The sequence below is a fragment of the Theropithecus gelada genome, chromosome 1, assembly GCF_003255815.1.
Source record: "Theropithecus gelada isolate Dixy chromosome 1, Tgel_1.0, whole genome shotgun sequence".
Taxonomy (NCBI): Eukaryota; Metazoa; Chordata; class Mammalia; order Primates; family Cercopithecidae; genus Theropithecus; species Theropithecus gelada.
The window spans coordinates 182526744-182551569 of NC_037668.1; the positions used below are offsets into that span (position 1 = coordinate 182526744).

Genomic DNA, 24826 nt, shown 5'->3' on the forward strand with positions numbered 1-24826 from the left:
GAAGTCATCAGCATATAGATATTCGTTAAAGCCCATGAGATGGGATGACATTACCAAGGGAGTGTTAAGAGGCAGAAACTCCAATATTTAAGGGCCAGACTAAGCCTGTCCAACCCATGGCCCACAGACCACATGCAGCCCAGGACAGCTTTAACTGCGGCCCAACACAAATTCATAAACTTTCCTAAAACATTATGAGATTTTTTTGCAATTTTTTAAAGCTCATCAGCTATCATTAGTGTTAGCGTATTTTATGTGTGGCCCAAAACAATTATTTTTCCAATGTGACCCAGGGAAGGCAAAACACTGGACACTCCTGGCTAGACTGAGAAGGAAACAAATAGTAAACAGATGGAGAACCAGTGGCCAAAGAAGTAGGAAGTAAATTTGTTAAACAAAGTGCCCCAGAGGCCAAATAAAGAAAAAGCTTCAAGAAAAGAGGGCAGAATGAATAAATGCTCCTGAAGAATAAAGTAAAATGAGGCCTGAGAACTAATCACTGGATTTAGTAATGTGGAAGTCACCGAGGATCTTGTTATAAGAGGGGAGGAACTGAGGCTAAAATTGAATTTAGACAATACTGTCTTGGAAAAGAAAGAGGCAGCAGCTAGAGAGAGATGTGAGGGTCAAAACAGTTTTTAAGACGGAATATGTAACTTTTTTTTTTATAGGATGGGATAAACAACAACACAGAAAAGATCCAATAGAGAAACATAATGGGTAAATACAGTCTCATGAGGGCCATAGGGACTTATTTAAATACTGCATATGTTTAAAAGGAAAAAAGTCCCTGAATGAAAGAATAAAAAGTTAATATATAGAGAAGGAAAGATAACTAATTTATTGGGGATCTACTAAATGACAAGTGAAGAACATAAGCCATCCTGGGTTTAGTTTTCATGACAACCTGAGATTATAACCATTTTTCCAATTTTATGATTAAAGAAACACCTAGAGATTTTAGGAAACTTGCCCAATGCCACAAAGATGGTAAGTGCTAGGACTGGAATTCAAATCCAGGTACAGTATCAGAATTCTGGAGCCTAACTTTTTCTGCTCATTATTTTACAATGCATGACAGACCTCAATTTTCAACAGTTCATATACTAAAAGCTAAAGTGTAAATATCTCATTGCTTATGATTTATTCAGTTTCCCTTTTTTTCTTTTTTGAGACAGGGTCTTGCTCGTCGCCTAGGCTGGAGTGCAGTGGCACAATCTGGGCTCACTGCAACCTCCGCCTCCTGGGTTCAAGCGATTCTCCTGCCTTAGCCTCCCGAGTAGCTGGGATTACAGGCAAGCTCCACCACGCTCGGCTAATTTTTGTATTTTCAGTAGAGACAGGGTTTCCTCATGTTTCCAGGCTAGTCTCGAAATCCTGACCTCATGATCCGCCCAACTGGGCCTCCCAAAGTGCTGGGATTACAGGTGTAAGCCACTGTGCTTGGCCCAGTTTGCCTTTTTGACCAGCGTACGACATACCCACATCCTATTTCCCTTAAATCCGAAAAAGAACTCGTCAAGAAATCCTCCTGGTTTTGTCTTCTAGTGTAAGTTCTTTCCAGGAGTTCTCTCTCTAGTTGTTTTCTTCACTCTCCCTTCCTCCTCAACATAATGTAAAACAAAAATCCTAATTTTAGAAATTTTGTATTAATTAGACAATTATCAGAAAACAGGTTTACCGTATTTTCTCACATGAATTATACAGGAGAAATGAACATACAGACTTCGATGGCAATTGCAGGATCCAAATTTGATGAAAATTATAAGCCTATAAATCTAAGAGGCTCAACTGCAAGAATTTAAACACAAAAGAAAACCACACAAAGGCATTTTAATCAAACTGTTGAAAAACAATGTAATAAAAGGAGAAAAAATATATATATATTACATAAGAAGGAATAAAAATAAGAGGCTGGGCACGGTGGCTCACGCCTGTAATCCCAGCACTTTGGGAGGCCGAGGCAGGTGGATCACAAGGTCAGGAGTTCGAGACCAGCCTGGCCAACATAGTTAAACCCTGTCTCTACTAAAAATACAAAAATTAGCCAGGCATGGTAGCACGCGCCTGTAGTCTCAGTTGCTCAGGAGGTTGAGGCAGGAGAAATGCTTGAAATCGGGAGGCGAGGTTGTGTGAGCCAAGATAGCGCCACCGCACTCCAGCCTGGGCAACAGAGCAAAACACTATCTCAAAAACAAAAACAAAAACAAAAACAAAAGAACGATAGCTAAGTTCTTGCTAGAAAAAAGACAAGCCAGGAGACAACAGAATAACATCTTTAAAATACTACGGAAAAAATGCCTATCTATATATAATTTTATATCCAGCAAAAATATTCTTTAAAATCAAAGGTGAAAAAAATACATTTTTTTAGACACATAAGAGCTGAGGAGATTTGATGCCAACAGATCAATACCATAAGGAATATTAAAAAGGAAACTCTTTGGGCTGGAAGAAAATGATACCAGATGGAAGCCTTGAACTAAACAAAGAGATGACAAGTGCCAGAAATAGTAAACATATGAGTAAATACAAAATAACTTTTTTCTTTGTTTTAAAACATATTTAAAAGTCAATTTATTAAGAAAAAAATAAAAACCAAAAAAGCCCTCTATATTTTGAAACTTACATATAGAAGCTGTTTGACAACAGTAGTACAAACAAAAGGAAAGGAAAATGAAAGCACTACACTGTTGTAACATTTTATATTATACATAAAATTATATAAACGTGCATAATGTAACTACCAGAGCAACTAAAAAAAAGACTAAGACAGTTCATAAAACAACAGAAGACATTAGGTAGGCATGGTGGCGTATGCCTGTAGTCCCAGCTGCTCAGGAGGCTGAGGTGGGAGGACTGCTTGAGTCCAGGTGATTGAGACTGCAGTGAGCCGTGATGGCGTCACTGCACTGCAGCCTGGGCAACAAAGCAAGACCCCGTTTCAAACAAATGAAAAAGAAAATACAAAAACAGAAACAGAGAAAAGAGAAATAGATAAATCTGTAATTATTTGGAGATTTCAAAACTCTCTCAATAACTAACAAAAAGTAGGCAGAAAACCACTAAGGTGGCCGGGTGTGATGGCTCACGCCTGCCAAGCACTCTGGGAGGCCAAGGCGGGCGGATCACCTGAGGTCAGGCATTTGAGAACAGCCTGGCCAACAGCGAAACCCCGTCTCTACTCAAAATACAAAAATTAGCCAGGTGTGGTGGTGTGTGCCTATAGTCCCAGGTACTTGGGAGGCTGAGGCACAAGAATCGCTTGAACCTGGGCAGCAGAGGTTGCAATCAGCCAAGATCGTGCCACTGCACTCCAGCCTGGGTGACAGAGCCAGACTCCGTCTCAATAAAAAACAAACAAACAAACAAACAAAACCAGTAAGGTTAGACCAACACTAAGGTTATAACCCAACAGATCCCACTGGTATTTACAGCACATTTTACCCAACAAAAGAATACACCTTCTTTATAAGTGCACATGGCACATTCACCATGATAGAACATATGCTGAACCACAAAACAAATCTCAGAAGTTTAAAAGAATTAAAGTGACAGAACTACAAATTAAAAAAAAAAAAAGATAAACAACTAGAATTGGTTGTCTAAGTTGACGAATAAAGTTCTCTAATTCCTCAAATATTTGGAAATGAATCAAACACTTCTAAATATTTGTAGGTTGCCGGGTATGGTGGCTCACACCTGTAATCTCAACACTTTGGGAGGCTGAGGCCAGAGGATTGCTTGAGGCTGTTTGAGACCAACCTGGGCAATATAGTAAGACCCTATCTTTACAAAAAAGTTTGTAAAAATTAGCCAGGAACAGTGGCAGTGCATTCCTGTAGTCCTAGCTACACAGGAGGCTGAGGCGGGAGGATCACTTGAGCCTAAGAGTTTGAAGTCGCAGTGAACTATGATTGTACCACTGTACAATACCTAGGCAACAGAGAGATCTTGTCTCTAAAAACAAATAAAAAGTAAATAATCACAGGTCAAAAAATAAATCACAGGAGAAATCAGAAAATATTTTAAGCCAAATGAAAATGGAAACATATATAACGTGTCGGATGCAATAAAAGCAGTGCTTAGGGAGGTATTTATAGCTTTATATGCTTATGTTAAAATAGATCTAAAAGCCTTGATCTAAGCATCTACCTAAGCATCTAAGAAGCTATTAAAAAAAAGAACAGCATATTAAATCCAAATAAAGTAGAAGGAAGAAATAGTAAAGAGCAGAAAACAGACACAGAAAATAAGTGAAAGCCAAAAGCTGACTCTTCAGAAGGATTTATATAATTCTCCCCAAACTGAACTATAGTTATAATACAATTGCAATCAGAACCCAAGCAGATTGTTTTTGTTAGAAACTGGCAGGCTATTTTAAAATTTATCTGGAAATGTAAAAACCTAGAATAGCTAAAACAATTCTCAAAAAAATAGAGAACTTAGATTACCTGATTTCAAAACTTACTAGAGAGCTGTGGTCACCAAGACAGTACAGTAGTAAAAGGACAGACATGCAGACAAACAAGACAGAACAGAGGTCAGAAACAGGCTCACCTATTTCTACATTTATATATATATGTGTATGTGTGTGTGTTTACATGTATACCCAATATATTTTTGACAAAGGTATCAAAGTAATTTAATGGGAATAACAATATTCTCAACAAATGATGCTGGAACAACTGGATGAAAATTTTAAAACCAGAAAAAAATTAACCTCAAACAATACACAACATTGCACAAAAATTAATCCAAAATGGATCACAGACTTAAACTATTTCTAGAAGAAAACTAAGGAGTAAATTTTTACCGTCTGATATGGTATGACTGTGCCTCCTCCTCCAAAATTCATGTTAAATCTTAATCCCCAATAAGATGCCTAGGAGGTGATCAAGACTATGAGGACTCTGCCTTCATGGATGAGATCAGTGCCATATGAAAAGGCTGGAGAGAATCAGGTAGGGCCATTTTTGCCCCTCCATCCCTTCTGCCATAAGTGGACGCAGCATTTGTACTTCGTAGAGAAGGCAGCAACAAGGTGCCATCTTGGAAGCAGAGACTGGGCCCTTGCCAGGCACCGAACCTGCTGGCACCATAATACTGGGCTTCCCAGCATCTGGATCTGTGAGAAATAGATTTATGTTGCTTCTAAATTACCTAGTCTTAGGTATTTTATTATAGCAGCACAAATTGATCAAGATACCAAACCAGGATAAAGAATTCTTAAATAAAATTCAATAAAATAAAAAACCTAATAAACTAGATTCATCAATATTTAAAACTTATGCTCTTCAAAAAACCGAAAAGACAAGCCACGGACTAGGAGAGAGAGAGAGAGAGATATGTATATAGTCACATATGTATGTACCCAAGTGTATATATATGTGCATGTATGTGTGTAACATTGTATACACACACACACATTTATATCCCAAAATACATACATGCAAACCAAGAGAAATGAAAACACATGTAAACAAAAAGACTTTTACAGAATGTTCCTAGCTTTATTCATAATAGCAAAAAATTAGAAACAACCTAAAGGTTCATCAAAAGCTGAATGGACAATAATAATATTCTTTTATTCACACAAAAGAATATTATTCAGCAGTAAACAAAGAAAGGAACTATTAATGTATACAACAATGTGGATTAATCGCTTGGCATGTTTTATGCCAACAGAATACAGGCACAAAAGAATGCATTTCATCACTCCACTTCAGAAGTTCTGGGACACGCAAACAAAATTAATATTGATAAAAATCTAGAGTAACGATTGCCTGAGGCACAGAGGGTTAACCAGAGTTAAGAATGACTGCAAGGGGTCTAAAAGCACTTTGAGGCTGGGCATTGCGGCTCACGCCTGTAATCCCAGCACTCTGAGGTCAGGAGTTTGAGAACAGCCTGGCCAACATGGCGAAACCCCAACTCTACTAAAAATATAAAAATCAGCCAGGCATGATGGTGCATGCTTGTAATCCCAGCTACTCAGGAGGCTAAGGCAGGAGAATTGCTTCAACCTGGGAGGCGGAGGTTGCAGTGCACCAAGATTGCACCACTGCACTCCAACCTGAGCGACAGAGTGAGACTCAATCTCAAATTAAATACATAAATAAAAGCACTTTGGGGGGATTTGGAAAGTACTTAATCAGGGTGATGGTTATAGGGGCATATGTTTGTCAAAATTGTTAACTACACATTTAAAATAAATATATTTTTATAACAGAGAATTTGATTAAAAGTGTATGTTTAAAATGCATTATCTGTATATGCATAAAACGCATATTCTATATTGATAAAAAGACTAGAAGGTAGGTATTAGTAGTGGTGGCAATTTAATGTTACCAAATTTTTTAATCTTGATGTTTTTATTTTATTCAATGCAGATACACATTTATAATAGAGTTATTATAAATTTTAAAATATTTTATACTTAAAATGCTTTCTGCATAGAAAATGTGCATAGGTAAGGCTAAAATAATTTCTACAAAATAAATGCCCTTTTATATTGTCTGTTGAAGCCCAAAACATAAAATATACTCCAGTCCTTCCAACCTAAGTTTGCATCCATCCTGCTTTTGTCATCAAGCATCTATCTTTCTCCTTGTCTTTGAACTTTATGAAAAGACAATATATATATAGCTACTGGCTTTACTTTCTGATTACCTAAGTCATCTCTAAACTTGCAATTAGGGTCTTTTAACATTGTAGCAAATTTGCTCAAGTGTTACCAATGACTTTTCCTGACCAATCTAAGAGCTTTTTCTCAGTCCCTGTATTTCCTGAACTCTTACTACTCAATACTATACTTTATCAGTGTTTTTTCAAACACTAGCCCTGGATCACCCAGATTGCTGGACCACATTGCAAGAGGCTCTGATTCAGCGGGTCTGAGATGGGGTTCAAAAATTTGTGTTTCTAGTAAGTTCCCAGGTGATGCTGATGATGCTCATCTGGAGACCACATTTTGCAAACTATTGCATTACAGCAATCCCTTCATTAAAACTTTTCTACTCAGTCTTTCCTAGTCCCTCTCAGGTTTTTGATAGGTCATTTCTTCTTTTTTCTTTCTCCTTTCACCTATATAGGTAGAGTAAAAAGTCAGAGAATTGAAGTTGATCTTTATTACCATCTGGTACTTGTTCCCTAAGAAGCTGGCCCTAATGCCCTTATACTTCTATAATTCATACTTCCCAGCTTGTAGATTCAAGTCTCACCATTATTAAAGACAATACAAAGTAAATAATTCCAACCCAGTTCACACCATGGTCCTATTCCAATTGCCTATCTGGCATCTCACCATAGATATTCATGAAATATTCCCTTCAGTACCCATACTTTTATTCCTCATTTCCATTAACAGTGCTACTATTTCTCTATGGTCAACATCAATATCATCAATGAATCTCTCTCTCACTCATTCTTCACATCTAACCATCCTTAGGGAGGTGAGGTCCCAGCCCAAGCTGTAGGACCTAGGAGTTAGATGTACAACAGCCCAAGCTGTAGGACCTAGGAGTTAGATGTACAACAGCCAGAGCACCCTGTAACCAACTCTCAAAGAAACTACACTTGCCCTTCACAAAGTTATTCCACCCGTGCCCCCTTGCCCAGCCCAAGCAGAAAGATCTGACAAGAACCTGAGAATGAGGACCAGACTGGGGCAAAGCAGCTAGCTTTTTAGTGTCTTATTATTTAACACAGTACTTAGCACCTTAAGTATTTTATATTGGATTGAGTAGAATTAAATAAAATTCAAGCCCTGTCTAACTCTGTTGTTTGAACTTTTTATTTTTGAGCTTCACTTTACTGTATGAAAAGTGAGGGTTAATTATGCTTATTTTGCAGGATTCTGTCAGTGAAAACATGTAACACATGTGAAAGAATGTAACACATGTGAAAGATACTGTGAACACTCATGTACTGTATCAGAAGGAAAAATAATTAGGGTTAAAAAGAAAAAAACCTTGGCCGGGCATGGTGGCTCAAGCCTGTAATCCCAGCACTTTGGGAGGCCAAGGTGGGTGGACCACCTGAGGTCAGGAGTTCGAGACCAGTCTGGCCAACACAGCACAACCTCCTCTCTACTAAAAATGCAAAAATTAGCTGGGCGTGGTGGCGGATGCCTGTAATCCCAGCTACTCAGGAGGCTGAGGCAGGAGAGTCACTTGAACCTGGGAGGCAGAGGTTGCAGTGAGCTGAGACTGTGCCACTGCACTCCAGCCTGGGTGACAGAGTGAGATCCTGTCTTTAAAAAAAAAAAAAAAAAAAAGCCTTATAAACATTTTATTTTTCCTGGATTGACTCTTGCACAGTAAACATGCTACACTATGGGTATAGAACTGAGCTGTCCAAAATGGTAGTCACTAGCCACATGAGCACTTGACACATGGTTAGTGCAACTGAGAAACTAGATCTTAAATTTCATTCTATTTAAAGGGCCACATGTGGCCAGTGGCTACCACACAGGACAGCACAGTTATATATCAATACCACTGTTACTGATAACCTGCTGGAGTGAAAGAGAAAAACCACAAAACCTACTCACCTTCCTCTATCAACTATTCTCATGTCACCATTTGAAAGGCAAAAGTACAGTCGATAGCAATTTTTGGTGAACAGATGAAAAACACACTAAGTGAAAAGCCTTCAAATAACAGAGCTGGCTTCCTATCAGTTAGGGTCTGAAGAGAAATAGTACTGATTTATGTTAGGGTACTGGCATATGAACACGGTTTTACACTCTCGCTCTGCCTAGCACCAACAGAAACAGAAACGGGCTGGGTGCAGTGGCTCACGCCTGTAATCCCAGCACTTTGGGAGGCCAAGGCGGGCAGATCACGAGGTCAGGAGATCGAGATTATCCTGGCTAACACGGTGAAACCCCGTCTCTACTAAAAAATACAAAAAATTAGCCAGGTGTGGTGGCGGGCACCTGTAGTCCCAGCTACTCGGGAGGCTGAGGCAGGAGAATGGCATGAACCCAGGAGGCAGAGCTTGCAGTGAGCTGAGATCGTGCCACTGCACTCCAGCCTGCACCACAGAGCAAGACTCCATCTCAAAAAAAAGAAACAGAAATGTATGTCATCCATCTGTGTATCTCTGGTACAGTTTGTCAAATGAATAGAATCCTTATACCAATGACTCTCAACTGTACTTATATGTTCTCTCTGGTTGGTATTCCTTTTAGAAGCCCAGCATCTGAATTTTTTCTTCCTATTTTTGAGAAATCCCCACAATTTACAAAGCAGAACCTGCTTCCCATTATATATTTACCAGCTTCACTTGCAGCTAGTAGCTAGTGTACAGATACATAATTCAGGCTCCGTCAATAAACACACCAACCCCACATTTAAGTGTGAACTAATGAGACAAAGTGGGAACTGTGGCTAATAAATTCTGGATAGTGGCAGCAACCACATCCCATTTCCAATAGGGCCAGCATGAGTGGTGTTAGGGTCAGGGATGCAAAGTAACTGACACAATCAAGGTTCTGCAAGGTGTCTTCACAGGCTGAGTTCTATGATGTGATTTGAGGCACTGCTCCAGGCTGCATAGCTATTGTGGAAAGCAGAATAATGGCTCCCCAGAGATGTCCACATCCTAATCCCAGAACCTCTGAATTTTACCTACAAAAGGGGTTTTTCAGGTGTGATTAGTTAAGGATTTTGAGAAAGGGAGAGTGTATTGAATTATCTGGGTGTGTCCAATGTGATGACAAGGATCTTTCTAAGTGAAAGAGAGGCAGGAGAGTCAGAGAAAGAGAGTGATGAGGAAGTAGAAGGTAATGTGACTACTGGCTTTGAAGATGGAAGGGGGCCATGAGCCAAGGAATGTGGGCAGTCTGAAAAGCTGGAAAAGGCAAGAAAAGGATTTTCCTCCTAGACACACTCTAGAAGCAATGGCACCTTGATTTTAGCCTGGTAGGACCCGTTTTGGACCTCTGACCTCCAGAACTGTTGTGTGTTTTAATTCCACCATTGTGGTAGTAATTTGTTAGAGTAGCAAAAGGAAACGAATACAGCTATTCCTACATCTCCAGCCCTTTCACTGCTTAAGTGAGCCAGTGTTTTTTCTGTTCCTTGCAACTAAAACTCTAATAAACTCTTGTATTCTTCAATCCTTACATCTACAGTGTGTTAGCATTTCTTTAAAAAGACAGTGACCAGCCTGGGCAACCTGGAGAGACCCACCTCTATGAAGAAAAAAATTCAACAATTAGCTGGGTGTGGTGGTATGCGCCTGTAGTCCTAGCTACTCAGGAGGCTGAGGTGGGAGGATCGTTTGAGCCTGGGAGATAGAGGTTGCTGTGACTACATGACTGGAGTCCAGCCTGGGTGACACAGTGAGACCCTGTCTCAGAAAAAAAAAAAAAAAAAAAAAAGGCCGGGCGTGGTGGCTCACACCTGTAATCCCAGCACTTTGGGAGGCTGACGTGGGTGGATCACAAGGTCAGGAGTTCGAGACCAGCCTGAACAACGCTCTTTAGTAGAGACAACCCATCTCTACTAAAAACACAAAAATTGGCCAGGCGTGGTGGCGGGCGCCTGTAATCCCAGCTACTCAGCAGGCTGAGGCAGGAGAATCGCTTGAACCCAGGAGGCGGAGGCTGCAGTGAGCCAAGATGGCGCCACTGAACTCTAGCTTGGGCGACAGGGTGAGACTCCGTCTCAAAAAAAAAAAAGGCCTGTGACACAGTTTATACAGTTTTTGCTTCTTTTTATTGCTTAAATCAAGTGTGCTTGGTTTTGTTTATGTAACAATGAAGAATAGTACGAATTATTCAGACTCTACCATTCCTTGAAGACTGAGATATGTCAATTACTCTGAGAAATTCACGTAATTAAAAAGGTTTGCAGTAACTGCAATCTCATATATTATTAGACATATTAGACAACATTTACTGGGTGTCAATATGGTTCTAAGGTTGTCCCAAAATAATTAAGAGAAAGCCCTCCTCTTAAATAACATGAGAACAAAATGGTATACACACAAAAGGGGAGAAACATCTAGTCATTTACCTGAGAAAATTCTAAGATGATCCAAAGAAAGACTTTCTGGAAGATGGAACTTTTCAAAAGCAATGTAAAGTCACATGAAAGAAAGAAATTAAGACTGAGAAGTAAAGGAAAGCTCTCCCTTTTCCTAGTTAACCACAGTCCTGCTGTCTCAATTTCAGGTAACAATAAATTTCTGAGGGAAAACATTAAATTCAAAGATATCAGATCACATAAAAAGTATAGTTTTAGTAATCTGTTACTTTTTAAAAGTTACACTGAATTTTCCTTTAGAAGCAAATTATCTAAGACTTAAAGTTTATACACGCAAAATTATAATCCTTAGTGTCAGAAGCTGGCATCTAAACATCTCTATGTAATAACTTTACCAAATCAATGAGGAAAATGGAATCCAAATCTTCCGCAGTGAAGTTATCCACAAAACCTGGCAAGTCATTCTCTACTTGTACTATTAGCCCTGATAGGTCAAAGTTATTTTCCCCCAAAATAGCCAGTTCTCAATATTCCCAAGTGTTCTAGGAAATAAGACTGTAAGTAGTGATACTAACTAAAGACAAAACCTTCAGAAAGAATAGCTATAATAAGGGAGGAATAGCAGGTCAACTAGTCAGTAACATAAATCAAAGCTTATCTTATCTCCCCTCAGTAAGTTTTTTGGCAAAACTACCCGGCCCACTTCCCGCTTATTATCTACAAAGAAAAAGTGCGTTCGGAAGGTTGACATTGTTGAGAAAAGCGTTCAGATTATACATGTTTATAATTGTATACATTACATTGTTTTATATAAACAAAATAAAAATAAAATAAAAACAAAATCATATAATCCTAAGCAAATAAGAGTATAAAACTATATAGATACAGATAGACTCAGCCTGATATCTAGGTTCAAAATCCAGCTCTGCCACTTTCTGCATGTATGTCTCCTACGCCTGTTTGCCCAGCTGTGAAACAGAGCAACAGTAGTATACATCTGCTATTCAGAGTTAATAAACACACAATATTTGGATTAGTGTCTGGGACAACATAAAAGTGCTGGCAATTACTATTATCAATCACATCAAAAGAACAAACAGCCTCTCTGTGAAGTTATTCCTTATTGATATACAAGCTTCAATGTCAGAACTGAAAAAAGAAAAGGTATGTCAGTGTATGCCAGATTACATGCGAATGGAAGCTAACCCAGAACCTATATGGCAGATGGTCTAAGAGTATAATAAAGAAGCCTTTCAAATAACAAGTCAAAATGATTACTAAAAATATTATTTATAAAATCATAAAATAATGTATCAAAAATTTTAAAATAAAGGATATTAACTCAGGAGTCCCCTTCTAAGTTTCAAAAAGATTTATATTTAAAGGACATACCCATATGGCCACATCAGGATATACTGCACACCTCTCCCAAATCCAACACAAAAGCAAGTAAACTCTCATACAAAGGAAATGCTAACAATTCCCTGATAGCATTTAAATTTAAAGGGAGAGAGAACTGTTCATGGTGACACATTCTTGAGAGCTGCCATCACTTGTAGCTTCACATCAGCTGCCAAAAATAGTGGAAAGACTAATTGTTATTTCAGGTATAAAGAAACAGCAAAGGGGCCGGGCGCGGTGGCTCACGCCTGTAATCCCAGCACTTTGGGAGGCCGAGGCTGGCGGATCACAAGGTCAGGAGATCGAGACCACGGTGAAACCTCGTCTCTACTAAAAATACAAAAAATTAGCCGGGCGCGATTGTGGGCGCCTGTAGTCCCAGCTACTCGGGAGGCTGAGGCAGGAGAATGGCGGGAACCCGGGAGGCGGAGCTTGCAGTGAGCTGAGATCCGGCCACTGCACTCCAGCCCGGGCAACAGAGCGAGACTCCGTCTCACAAAAAAAAAAAAAAAAAAAAAAAAAAAAAAAAAAAAAAAAAAAAAAAGAAACAGCAAAGGTAACAAAAATGCAGAAAGCTTGAGGGCTTTTGTAGTATGAGTTGGCCCCTCTATCTCTAAGTTCTTCATCCATGGATTCAACCAATTGCAGACCAAAAAAAAAAAAAAACAGAAAAATATAACAATTTTTTAAAACACAAATTAAAAAGCAATATAGTGTAACAATTTTTACATTGTATTACATATTGTAAGTGATCTAGAGATGATTTAAAGTAAAGAATGTATGCAGGTTACGTGCAAGTACTATGCCATTATATATAAAGGACTTGAGCACCTATAGATTTTGGTATTGTGGGGGTCCTAGAACCAATCTCTCAAGGATACCGAAGGATTATACTGTGTATATCTTCTCACGTAATTCTCCTAGTAATTCTACCGTGGTCATTTTACAGGTAGCAAAAGTAAAAAACTAGAGAGGTTTAAGGTCACATTGCTAGTACACAGTAGGGATCTGAACTCAGGAAAATCAAAATACAAATTAAGCCACTCTTAATTCAAACACCTTGGCTCATTCAATTTGCCATGCCACTGTATTAGGGAGCCAAAAAGACCTGTATATGAGTTTAAACAACCAAATTAATACGTTACATTAGAAAACTAGAAAGCAATTAATCTGTTACATTATTTTCCTTTCATAAACCAGAATTTATGACCAATATATCTTATTATTTGAGTTGTGGTTCTTAAAACGGTCTAACCTTTTTTCATCAAAAAACAAAACTAATGATTATTTCAGATAAAGTATAACACTGTCATTTTGCTTATTTAAACAGAAATTGAGGAATATGATTTCATAGAATTAGATATTAAAAGTACAAAAATTTCACTTCAAAATATATTACACAAGCTGTATGTATGCACACACACAAAATTTTGCAGATGTCCTAAGACACTCTTTAATGTCCAAATTTATCCTATGGTGGTTCTCTCAACACTATGCTTTTTTACTGTTTTCAACAGTAATAAAAAAAATTTCAAGTAAGCAGTCTTTAACTCATTTTTTTCTTTGAATACCATCTTCCAAGTTACATTTTACTTTGATGATCTCACTACTAATTATCTCATTACTGTACAGTATCTCAAAGATAATCTGGTTAGGTGATCACCTGATACAAAATTAATTCATAACCTTTCTAAAGAGGCAGTATTAGTAAAACAGACACATCCAATATACTGTATCCCAACGAACACAGCACTGAAATACTATTATATGTCTTTGGGAAGAAGAAGGAAAGAAAAAGAACTCAACTTCTGCAATCTGAGAACTCAGAGTGTCTTGGGAAACAGATGAGGATATTAATGCAAGATAGCAGTTATAACAGACTTTCAGAATCATCCTTATCATTTAAGACAAGACACCACAGTAGGCAAATGCCATCAAGAACTGTGAGAACAAAATACTAATCATCAAAGGGTCTGCAAAGTTTTTCTTCTTTATGACTTGAAAAAGTTAAATCCAAAGACACCTCACTTAACCTAACTAAAGATTTTTGATATTTCCCCCTAATGCTATAGAACTCCTCCTTCTCACAACTCTACCTCCATTCTACCTCATCTCAAGGTGAGGATTCTATAAAAGAAGTCCTATTAGCCCAAAGCTGTTTTCAGAATTACATGTACATTAGTCCTCCATTATCCATGGGAGATGACTCTGTGTATGCCTGAAACTTCAGGTGGTAACAAACACTATATATACCACCTTTTTCTTATACAGACTTCCCTATGATAGTTTAACTTATAAATTAGGCACAGTGAGAGACTCACAATAGCTAATAATAAAATGGAACAATTATGACATAAGCTATAATAATAAGTTATGTGAACACGGTCTCTCACTCTCTCAAAATACATTGTACTGTACTCACCTATTTTCTGACCACCTACTTTTAGTTACCATTGACCACAAGGTAACTAAAACCATAATTAAGGGAGGACTACTGTACTCACTAACACTCTCATCATCTCCCACGTAATCATTTCATAATGTTCCAAATAGCTATTTTTTTTTTAAGGCTACTTAAAAAAGCAGGGGGAGGAAATCTAAATCTTTACGTATCTTAGAGGAAGTACTATAGGCATTATATAAATCTTTCTCTCTTGGGTCTCCCTATTCCAGTAAGAATGTGCATAACACACACCAGCCATTCAAATATAAACTGCTCCCTTAAGATTAATGACCAGATTCACTGAAAGAGAACCTTAGACCCACCCTCCCAACAAAAAATGCAGAATGAGATATGGACTAATCAAAATCCCTAATTTATATGACCTAATGTGACTGGTAGTCTCAATCTGATCATAATGTTTACATCAACCAAACGCAGTCATTCCTAGTATCAGGATTCTTTCAGAGTTCTTCAAACACACTGCACTGAGGCATTTACTCACTTTGTTCTTTGCCTGCTATACTCTTCTCTTCTTTTTTCACCTGGCTAATCCTGCTCATCCTTTTAAAATTCAACTCACAGGGAGTGGTGGCTCATGCCTATAAATCTAAGCAACTTGGGAGGCTGAGGCAAGAGGATCGCTTAAGGCCAGGAGTTCAAAACCAGCCAGGGCAACAGAGCAAAATCCTGTCTGAGAAAAATAAAAAAAATAAGTAAAACTGAACTCAGGTATTCAACTCCAGAAGCTTTCCCTAAACGTCCTATGCAGGAAAAGTTCCACTTCCCTTGGTACACCCATGGAATTCCTCAAAAACATTTCACATTGTATTTACCACATTATATTGAAATACTTGTGCCACATCTGTCTCCCGCAGGAGCCACTATCCTAAAGAGTAAGCATCAGTTCATTTTTATATTCTCAGAGCCTAGCACTAGCATATGGCAAATATTTCTAAATGTTTTGCAAAAACAAAACAAAAGCATGACAATTTTATTTACCACCAATTATGTACACTGTACATTTAAAAGATGCTGAGACATGGTCTCAACCATACTTAGTCTAGCTGCAGAGATAAGTCACATATAAAAAAAGAGATCATTACAAAATTAAGAAATTAGAAGTACCAAATGACTAAGATACAGGAAATGCTACAAAGTTCAAAGAATGCAGAAATCACCAGAGTACACAAGGAAGTCTTCACAAAAGAAGGTGAAGCTTAAGCTAAGCTAGTACAGAATGGCACTTCCCACATGGGAAATGACATGGGAAGAGAGATTTAAGCAGGAATGCACATGCCATGATTAGAAAACAATGAGATTACTCTGGCTAAGGCAGTTGGTTTCTATCAAGGAGTAAGAAGATATCATGAGGCAGAAGTAGGTGCAGGTCATTTTATGGAAGGCCAACAATACCAGATAAATGAGTTTAAGGAAGCGAAAGCCATATACAAATACTTTTTCAAGACTATTAATATAGAAGCAATGCAAAGATTAATTGGCAGGGGGACAGGTGGTAGGGAACCTGAAAAAGAACCAGAATTTGTTAAACACATGTAAACCTTTGTTATTTTAACACTGACAGCAATTTTAGGAGATCAATGTTCCGTTTTACAAATAAAGAAATCAAGACCCAGAAATGTTAAGTTGTTAGCCCACACAGAAAGTAGCGGGTGGTGCTTAAAGCCCCAAATCAATGCTTTCTTCTTGATACCTGCAGGAAGAAATGCAGGTGGGTAACGGAAGAATTTTTCAAAAGAATGGGCAATGTAATCAGAATCATGAAATCTTGATGCTAAACGCAACAGAGCTCAGAAGACCCCATAAAGCCTCTGTTTATATACCATTGCCAGTATGAACTATTTGGTAATTGAGTACTTAACTTGTATGCCCAGTGAAACTACTTGAGGGCATAGTCTCTTTTTATCCCCAGGGACCTGGGATACAGCATGGTCCAAACTGAATGTTTATTGGTGGAATGGATAGAAGGACAGATACAAGAGAGGGGGACACAGAGAGGAAGGAAAACAAAAGTGTGAGTGTGAGAGAAAGGAAAACAATCAGTAAATGAATTTGGCCACGCTGAGGTCTTTGGCACCTTTGAAAATGTCAATTTCAATAATGTACTCAGGAAAAAATGGCTAGATAGCAAGGGATCAAGGAAAAGTAGATGGTAACTAAAGGAAAAACATAGGTTAGGGCAAACTTGAAATGCTTGGCCATTAAACAAAGGTAAAGAAGGACAGAGCACAAAGAAAAATCAGAACAGGAAGGCCTTTTAAGGGAAAATTGAGATTGGTTCACAGAAGGTAAGACCAGTAAAGGCAATAATTAAAGAGACTAAAAGAAGAGAGCCATACAACTGAAAAAAGGTCCTGAAGGATGGTAAACATTTAAGAGTACAGTTAAAAGAAGGGATTCTGTAGGAACCTTCCTGACCAAATTCCTTTTCCCTTTTTGAGGCCCACAGCAGTCACCAAATCTTTGAACTACCGCTTCCACATCACCACTTCTCTGTCCATGAACCTATCTTACCTAAGAAAAACTTAAGGTGTGGTCAAAATACTAACTAATGCAATGTATTAAATGAGTGAATCAATTTTTTAAAAATTTATTTGGAACAAAGGGGCCATGAGTTGTTCTTCCTGCCTGAAATGGCAATTTGCCCAACATCCACTTTTTAAAATCCCATCCATCTTTCAATATCCAAACCAAATCTTACCTCCTCAAAGACACCCTCTTCACTCTATCTCCACCTCTGTTGAAATAAACTTCTTGCCTATACTTACATAGTACCTTTGACCTACTATTATAGCTACTTAAATGTCTTTCTTTTAATTTGCCAAAGGCAAAACCCCGGTAATTGTGCTCTACACAATAAGTATTCAATAATGGCCAGTAAAAGAGAACACAGATTTAAGAAATTAAAATATGTACAAATATTTTACACTGTTGGTGGGACTGTAAACTAGTTCAACCATTGTGTAAGACAGTGTGGCGATTCCTCAAGGATCTAGAACTAGAAATACCATTCTCTCAAGTATAAAACACACCAGCCCTTTTAAATGTGAACCACTCTCCTCCCCAAAACTGCCTTATGAAACTTGCAACACTAGTGGGTCCAGATCTGACTGTAACATCCATTAAAAACAACAACAAAAAACTCAGCAATTGCTGCTTCTACCGTGAAGGCAGAAGACCACAGCTGTTAGAAAGCAAAGAAATGAAACCTAAGATAGGACAGGAAGTATACATTTTGAATCCAAATGAAACCACAAGGGAAGCAGAAATTAACTGCCAAAATAATTTAGTCAGACAATATCCAAGCAGGTAATAAGCTATTAACACTGTTATAACAAAGACTTATAAGCCTAAAGAGACAGCCATTCATTCAAATAATGTCACCACATTTGGCTGATATTCCGGGACAAAAGCTAATTTACATTCTGTAAAGGATGTACTTGGTGGAAAGGAAGTGGATGGGACAGGGGAAAATGACTTCCTGGACCACATGAACTAAAATCAGCATGTGCTCTAAGACTTCTAGAAGCTTCAGGATACACCATCTGATCTAGCATCACTAAACTCTTCTAGAACCTGGAGCCCATCCTACTTAGTTATATATTCCTCCCAATGCTCCCACTATCTTCTCTGTTCCTCTCCCCAGGCTAGGATAAGGCTCAGCTTGCTACTTTATCCAGTCTTATCCCCGTTATCTCTCTCTGTTCCAAGATTTATAGTGATACATTTTTATTTTTATTTTATACCATATTGGATATTTTACTTCCTATTTAAATGACAACCATTTTTCTGCTGGCTTAGAAAACAACCCTGTGGCTGTTATATTAAACAAATATAAAAAACAAATATATAAAAAACAAAATTTCTGACAAGTGAACCACTGAGATGCAGCCTCTTCACTATAGATGTATCATACCAAAAAATATATACATATATACACACACACACACACACACACACACGTATACACATACACACACACACACACACACACGCATAAAACAAAACAGATACTTTCTGGACCTTTCCTGTAAAGGAGTCTAACGGCAGGAATCCACTTCAAGTGGATCTCACTGAAACACCCACAGCATAGGAAGAAATTGAAGACAAAAGAGAATAGTGAAGGAAAGAAAGGAGGAAAGTTGAAGGGAGTGCAGAGTATGAACAGTGCCTCCCACAACGGCAGCAGAAGTCATTCGGTGGCACCTATGCCACCTTTTATAACAGGATTTGACCTGTCTGGTATTCCCTATGGCTATGATTATTCTACTTTCTCATCTTCCAAAACAACTTTGATGTCTTCTCTGTCTGGTACTTTAATACTTCCCCAACTCCTGCTTTTCCGACTTGGAGATGTTAATTTCCATTTTTCTTTTTTTCAAAATATCATTCTTTTAAAGCATATTATATCTCACCTGTGGCCTATCCTAACCTTCTCCTACCCCCACCAAATGAACTATATTCAATACACTCTTTTCTTTTACTCAACAGAGGTGTCAAAGTCTTTTAAAATCTTTCATTCTGTCATAAATCGAAAGAGAAAATTCTCTGACTTTTCCTTCAATTTGAGTAATAAATTCCCAATATTATTTGGCCTAGAACCCCCATACTTAAGATCATTTTATTTTTATAAAACATAAGAAAGTATTTTCAACTTAACTGATTCACTTAGAAGTCTTGTCAGTGTATTAACAAGATACTTACCTTTCAACAAACAAAAAATTTCATTATCCTTTTCTGCCCAGAATATCATCATCTTTCCCACACAGAGGATAGGTTTTCTTCCTTTCATCTCTGCTCTATTTTTACAACTTGAGACTAACTCAGTTCCCTTGATGTTGAATTTTCTCTTTATTGGTCTTACTGGGGCTTCCTTACCTCATATCTTCATTTCTGACCCTTCTGAAACTTCCATCTTGCTCCTTGGTTTCCCACCACCACACCATTTCAATGCCAGACACCCCAGCTCATTTCATCTAACAAATCAAAATTCAGCTGAGACAAAACTAATTTTCATCTACATGAGGCAGGATCTGTAACCATGCAGATTAAAAATTGCCCAGTCATGATCTTCCACCACTGACAAAGGTAGGCAAGAAAATTCTTAAAATCAAGGTCACGAAAAACAACTGCTATACCCCCCAACAACATCCATTCAGCAATACTCAGCATCCTCCCTGAAGTGTCTATAAAAACCAAGTTCTATTTTCAAAGAACGTGAACATAATGCTTCCCTAAAGACATTCTCTAGTGTCCCTACTGCAGACTTTAAATGGAATGAGTATCTAAAAGAGGAGGAGGGAAATTCAGACTGGCACAAGCCTTTATTTATGATTCCCACAACCATCACCTAGGTCTCAGACTTCTAACGCTTGCTTTAATTTACTTAGGACAAACGCCTAAGATTGAGACAAGACTGGCTCCAGGAATCTTTCAGGGACCCCAGGACCTATGCCTCCCCCCTTTTGCCTGCTCAATTTTAGCTGAAAAACATCATTGTATTAATATTTTTTCTTTTCTCCCTTCTTCAAAGAACTAAGTTCATCTCAAGCTATCACTGATTCCACATCTAAGGAAATCTTCCCTATGATGTCAAGCTATAAAATATAAGGTACATTAACAAGAAGCCTCTCAAAGTCCACTGATCTTCCCCATTAAAAGTACCACCACTCTGCCAATTTGCTTTTCATAACTTTCTAGATCCACTGCCACTACCTTATTCCGGACCAAAGTCCCAAAGGGAATCTTTTGTAAGGAAAAGAACCTTACAAAAAGGATCAATTTTAAAGTCTTCCCCTTTTCTAAGCAGTAGTCACTCCCCAATTAATGTCAGGCTCTAACAACCTTACTTTTCTCTGTTATCCACCAATACATTACATAGAGTCATCTTCCTAACACATAGCTATGAACATATTGATTCTAACAAATCATCTCAGATTCTCCATTGTCTACCCATTTTAACTATAAACTATGGAACATGATATTCAGGATCCTCTTAAATATAATCACCTTATCAAATAGGATTTCCCTGACCACTTTGTCCAGATAAAACAGTACATTCCTGTCTTACTTTATTTCTCATCCTAGTGCTTGTGACCCCCTGATATATATTTAACTGCTATGTTTACTGACTGTGTCTTTCTACTATAATATATCCTCCCACGTTCACCATTTTGTTCACCAGTGTACCCTCAACACTAGAATATATTATGTTCTCAACTTGTATTTGTGGAAAGAACAGATGAACACTGACATGCAGTGTACTATAGCTGAGTTGAAGTTAGAAGACCTACATTTGAGTTAGTTTCCACACACCAGCTATATAAGCCTCAACAATTTTACCTTCTTTGGGCTTACATTCTTCATGTATAAAAGGAAAGGGTCAAACTTGATAATCTCTACAACTCTTAAGCTTTCCCAGCTGTATCACACTACCTTCTTGTCTAATTGGACTGAAAACCTCCCTTCCCCCAACTTCCCTACCTACATAACTCTGCTCAGTTTCCTTCCACTTGGAATTCCCCTCTTCTCAATTCACATCTGTCAAAATGAACATTAAGGATGAACAATATCCGAAGTGCCATTTTCTTTAAGTCTAACAAACTGTAAGCTCTGTAAAAGGAGGGCGGAGTTCTTATTTTTCTATTCTCAGATGTTGGTACAATGCCTCCCATACAGGTGATCAATAAAACAACTAATGAATCATGAGTACATGAATGAGCAAATGAACAAAGTCTTTCCTGATTCCCTCCCATTGCTCAGGTGATCTCCTGCCTTTGGACTCAAAACAGTTGGTATCTTTTATTTTTATTTATGTATTTATTTATTTATTGAGATGCAGTTTCACTCTTGTTGCCCAGGCTGGAGTGCAATGGCTTGATCTCGGCTCACCACAACCTCCGCCTCCCAGGTTCAAGCAATTCTCCTGCCTCAGCTTCCTGAGGAGCTGGCATTACAGGCACCCGCCACCACGCCCAGCTAATTTTTTGTATTTTTAGTAGAGAAGGGGTTTCACCATGTTAGCCAGGCTGGTCTTGAACTCCTGACCTCAGGTGATCCGTCCACCTTGGCCTCCCAAAGTGTTGGGATTATAGGTGTGAGCCACCGTGCCCGGCAACACTTGGTATCTTTCAAGGTCCTTACACTCTGTGCTGTTATTAACTTACTTGCCTAATAGACACTCAACTGCAAATTCCTTAAGACTAATCAGCACCCTGATGGTTTCCATATCTCTCTATAGCACCTACAACAGATCTTTGTCATAGCTGTATTTATTTGAAATATTAAACAACAAAGGAATATTTGAGATGAAAAAAAGGGCCTCAAATTACAGACATCATTCCAACTGTGCTATGGTCACTGGGCATATATGTTGTGTTAAAATCAAGCATTCAAGCATAGTTCAAATATCTCATTCTTTCCTCTCCCTATTATGCTTAATAAAACTTTACTACTTTAAAAATTATAATGGCTACACTATGTATCATGTAACTACACACCTCTTGCAATATACATATAGGGATCCACACACATCAATACGTTCACGTCACTAAACAGATAAAGTGACTTTTCCACTCATTTCAGACTTCAACCTCATCCAACTCCCTCCTCCGCAAGGTATGAAACAAGTTTTTTAAAAACATCTTTCCATAAGGCCTCCCTTTCTTAGTTCTGCTCCTGAAAGACAAAAAGGACCAATTTTAAAGTCTTCCCCTTTTCTAAGCAGTAGTCACTCCCCAGTTAATTTCAGGATCTAACAACCTTACTTTTCTCTGTTATCAAGATTTTTGACCCACTTTACCTCTGCCTCCAAGCTCTTACTCAGCTTCCATGGAACCTTTCTGGCTGCACAAAAGCTGGTGTCCTTCCATTCAATATGTTCTCGCCATCATGTACTAAGTTCAACCTATCTACATCTTCTTTCTGAAATGTGCATCAGTAGCCGCCCCCCCACCCCAAACACACATCTCGCATACACACACACTATATCCATGTGTCACTCTACCTCTGACATACCTCTGGTGTAAGTTCCTTACACCACTCTTAATGAATGCACACGACTCTCAGAATGGTATCTTCCAACTACACTGATTCTAACCCAGTTTCTTCTGAAAAACCCAACCTTGTCCACAGTGCCTCCCTCTTTCCTCACTTCCCCATCTAGTCCCCTTCTTCATCCCCTCCCCACACCGCCAACTAACTACAGATGACATTATTCCTTAATACTCCCAACCCGAGAATGAAGAACAAGCTCCAGTTTCCTGCGGTCTCCCTCTCCTTCTGTCTGCCCTCCTCGGTTACCCCGCCCCAACCCCCCAGGTGTGCAGACTTCCTCCCCGTCCTCTACTCATGCATCGCTCCAACCAATCCCACGCCACACCACGAGTCCCCTGCCAGGGGGATCAGACTCCTCCACACCCACCTCCACTCGGGGTCGCCGCTGCCTTCCCGGACGTTTCTCTCCACCCCTCGCTAGCGAGCCCGAGACCACGGGCGCGCGCGCACAGACATTCTCACGCTTCCCCAACCTCCCTCCTCGCACCGGGACGAGCCGGCTTCGCCAGAGCTCAGCCCGGCCGGTGGGGGCTTAGGCACCCATACCCGTTCCGCCCCCTCCCGCAGATCCCCATGCAGCCCCCGCCGCCCTGCCCGGCGAGGAGAGGACGCAGCAACTCCCCCGCCACCCCGGACTTACCACCTCGGTGTCTGTTGCTCCATGCCCTAACCCGCGGCCCGCTCCCCCTACGTACCAGGCCGGCCTCGGCACTCACCGGAGGTACTGCGCGCTCTGCAGGCTCATCCTCCGCCGCCGCGTCTTCCCGCGAAGCCTCCGTGGGTCTCTCAGGCTCCTCGGAGCGGCCCCGCGGCACCGCGGGTGCTGGCGGCCGCCGCCATCTTCCTCTCCTCCGGCTCCTCCTCGCTCGGCAAGGGGGTGGGGGTGAATGAGGCGAGGGGGAGGGAGCGGGGAAAGCTGCTCTCGCTGCTGCTCCGGCCCGTGGGGCGCAGGGACACTCCGACCCAGGGGGGAGGGGGAGGGAGGAGGGGCGGGGGAAAGAGGAGAAGCAGAGGAAGGAAGTCGGCTACGAGGGGGGCTCCCTCTCGCGAGATTTCAGCAGCGCCTGTCCCTCCCGGTGATTTCCTCTTCTCTGTAGCGCTCCCTTTTGGGATCAACGAGCTGTGTGGCGCGTGTGCGGCTTCTGAGCTACCGGCTGGTGGCGCTTGGCGGCTTCCTGCCAATCCACCCTTCTCCTCCTGCGCAAGGGGGCAATCCCAACCCCACCAAGAACACCGAGGCCCAAAGAACCGGGAGTTACACTCAAAGTCTTCCCCCTTCTTATCACTCCAGCGGATTTCTCTCTTCCTTTTTGCACGCCTCCACTCTTCCCCACCGGAAACGCCGCCCCTTCCTCCTACAGTTCCTCCCAGCAGTCCCTCGACTCTTGTCTTCTCTCGCGCGTAGAGAGTGACTCGAAGGACCCCCTTTCCTCTTCTCTGCAGCCCCTCCCCATGCACGCTGGGAGACTCTTGGAGGGGATAAGGTGGGGCCCGGAGAGGAAGAGAAAAGAAAACAATCGGATTGGATAGACAGCTGCCATGGCAACTGGAGGCTGTGGTTGTATTGTCATAGTAACCGGTGTGTGCGAACAGGGTGACCCTCCCCTTGGCCAATGGATTCCCAGGAAACCGTCCAGGGTTCCCCGTTGGCTTCCCTTCCATCTAAAGGCCTCCCCCAAGTTAGGAATCGAGGTAGTTCTCCCCGGTGGTGAAGTCCACTTCCTCCTCCCTCCCCACTTCTCACAGCAACTGGGGGGACACCCCGAGGCATTCACCATGGGCTTTTCCACCCGCCTGCAGGCGGGAACCACCTCCATAGTTTCCTCTCAGAGCCGGGCGTGGACAGGGCTGGGCCTGCGAAGAAGATGCATGGCTTGGAGGCTGGCGGGCGGCGGGCTGGAGTCGGGAGAGC

General features: G+C 40.2%; 1 protein-coding gene across 9 annotated transcripts in view; it reads right to left on the reverse strand.

Moving 5' to 3' along the window:
- Nucleotides 1-24231, reverse strand: part of SMG7 (SMG7, nonsense mediated mRNA decay factor) — an 87631-nt gene extending 63400 nt beyond the window's left edge. For 5 of the 9 annotated variants that reach the window (XM_025377201.1, XM_025377236.1, XM_025377220.1 and 2 more), the window contains exon 1: nucleotides 23631-23903. Coding sequence is in view for 3 of the 9 variants with exons in the window: in XM_025377227.1 (XP_025233012.1) it covers nucleotides 23631-23659 (29 nt within the window). In the remaining 6 variants the exon portion in view is untranslated. Of the gene's footprint in view, nucleotides 1-23630 lie in introns of all 9 variants that reach the window. The other 4 variants (XM_025377227.1, XM_025377175.1, XM_025377211.1 and 1 more) reach the window with 2 other exon arrangements.
- Nucleotides 24232-24826: the final 595 nt, after the last annotated feature.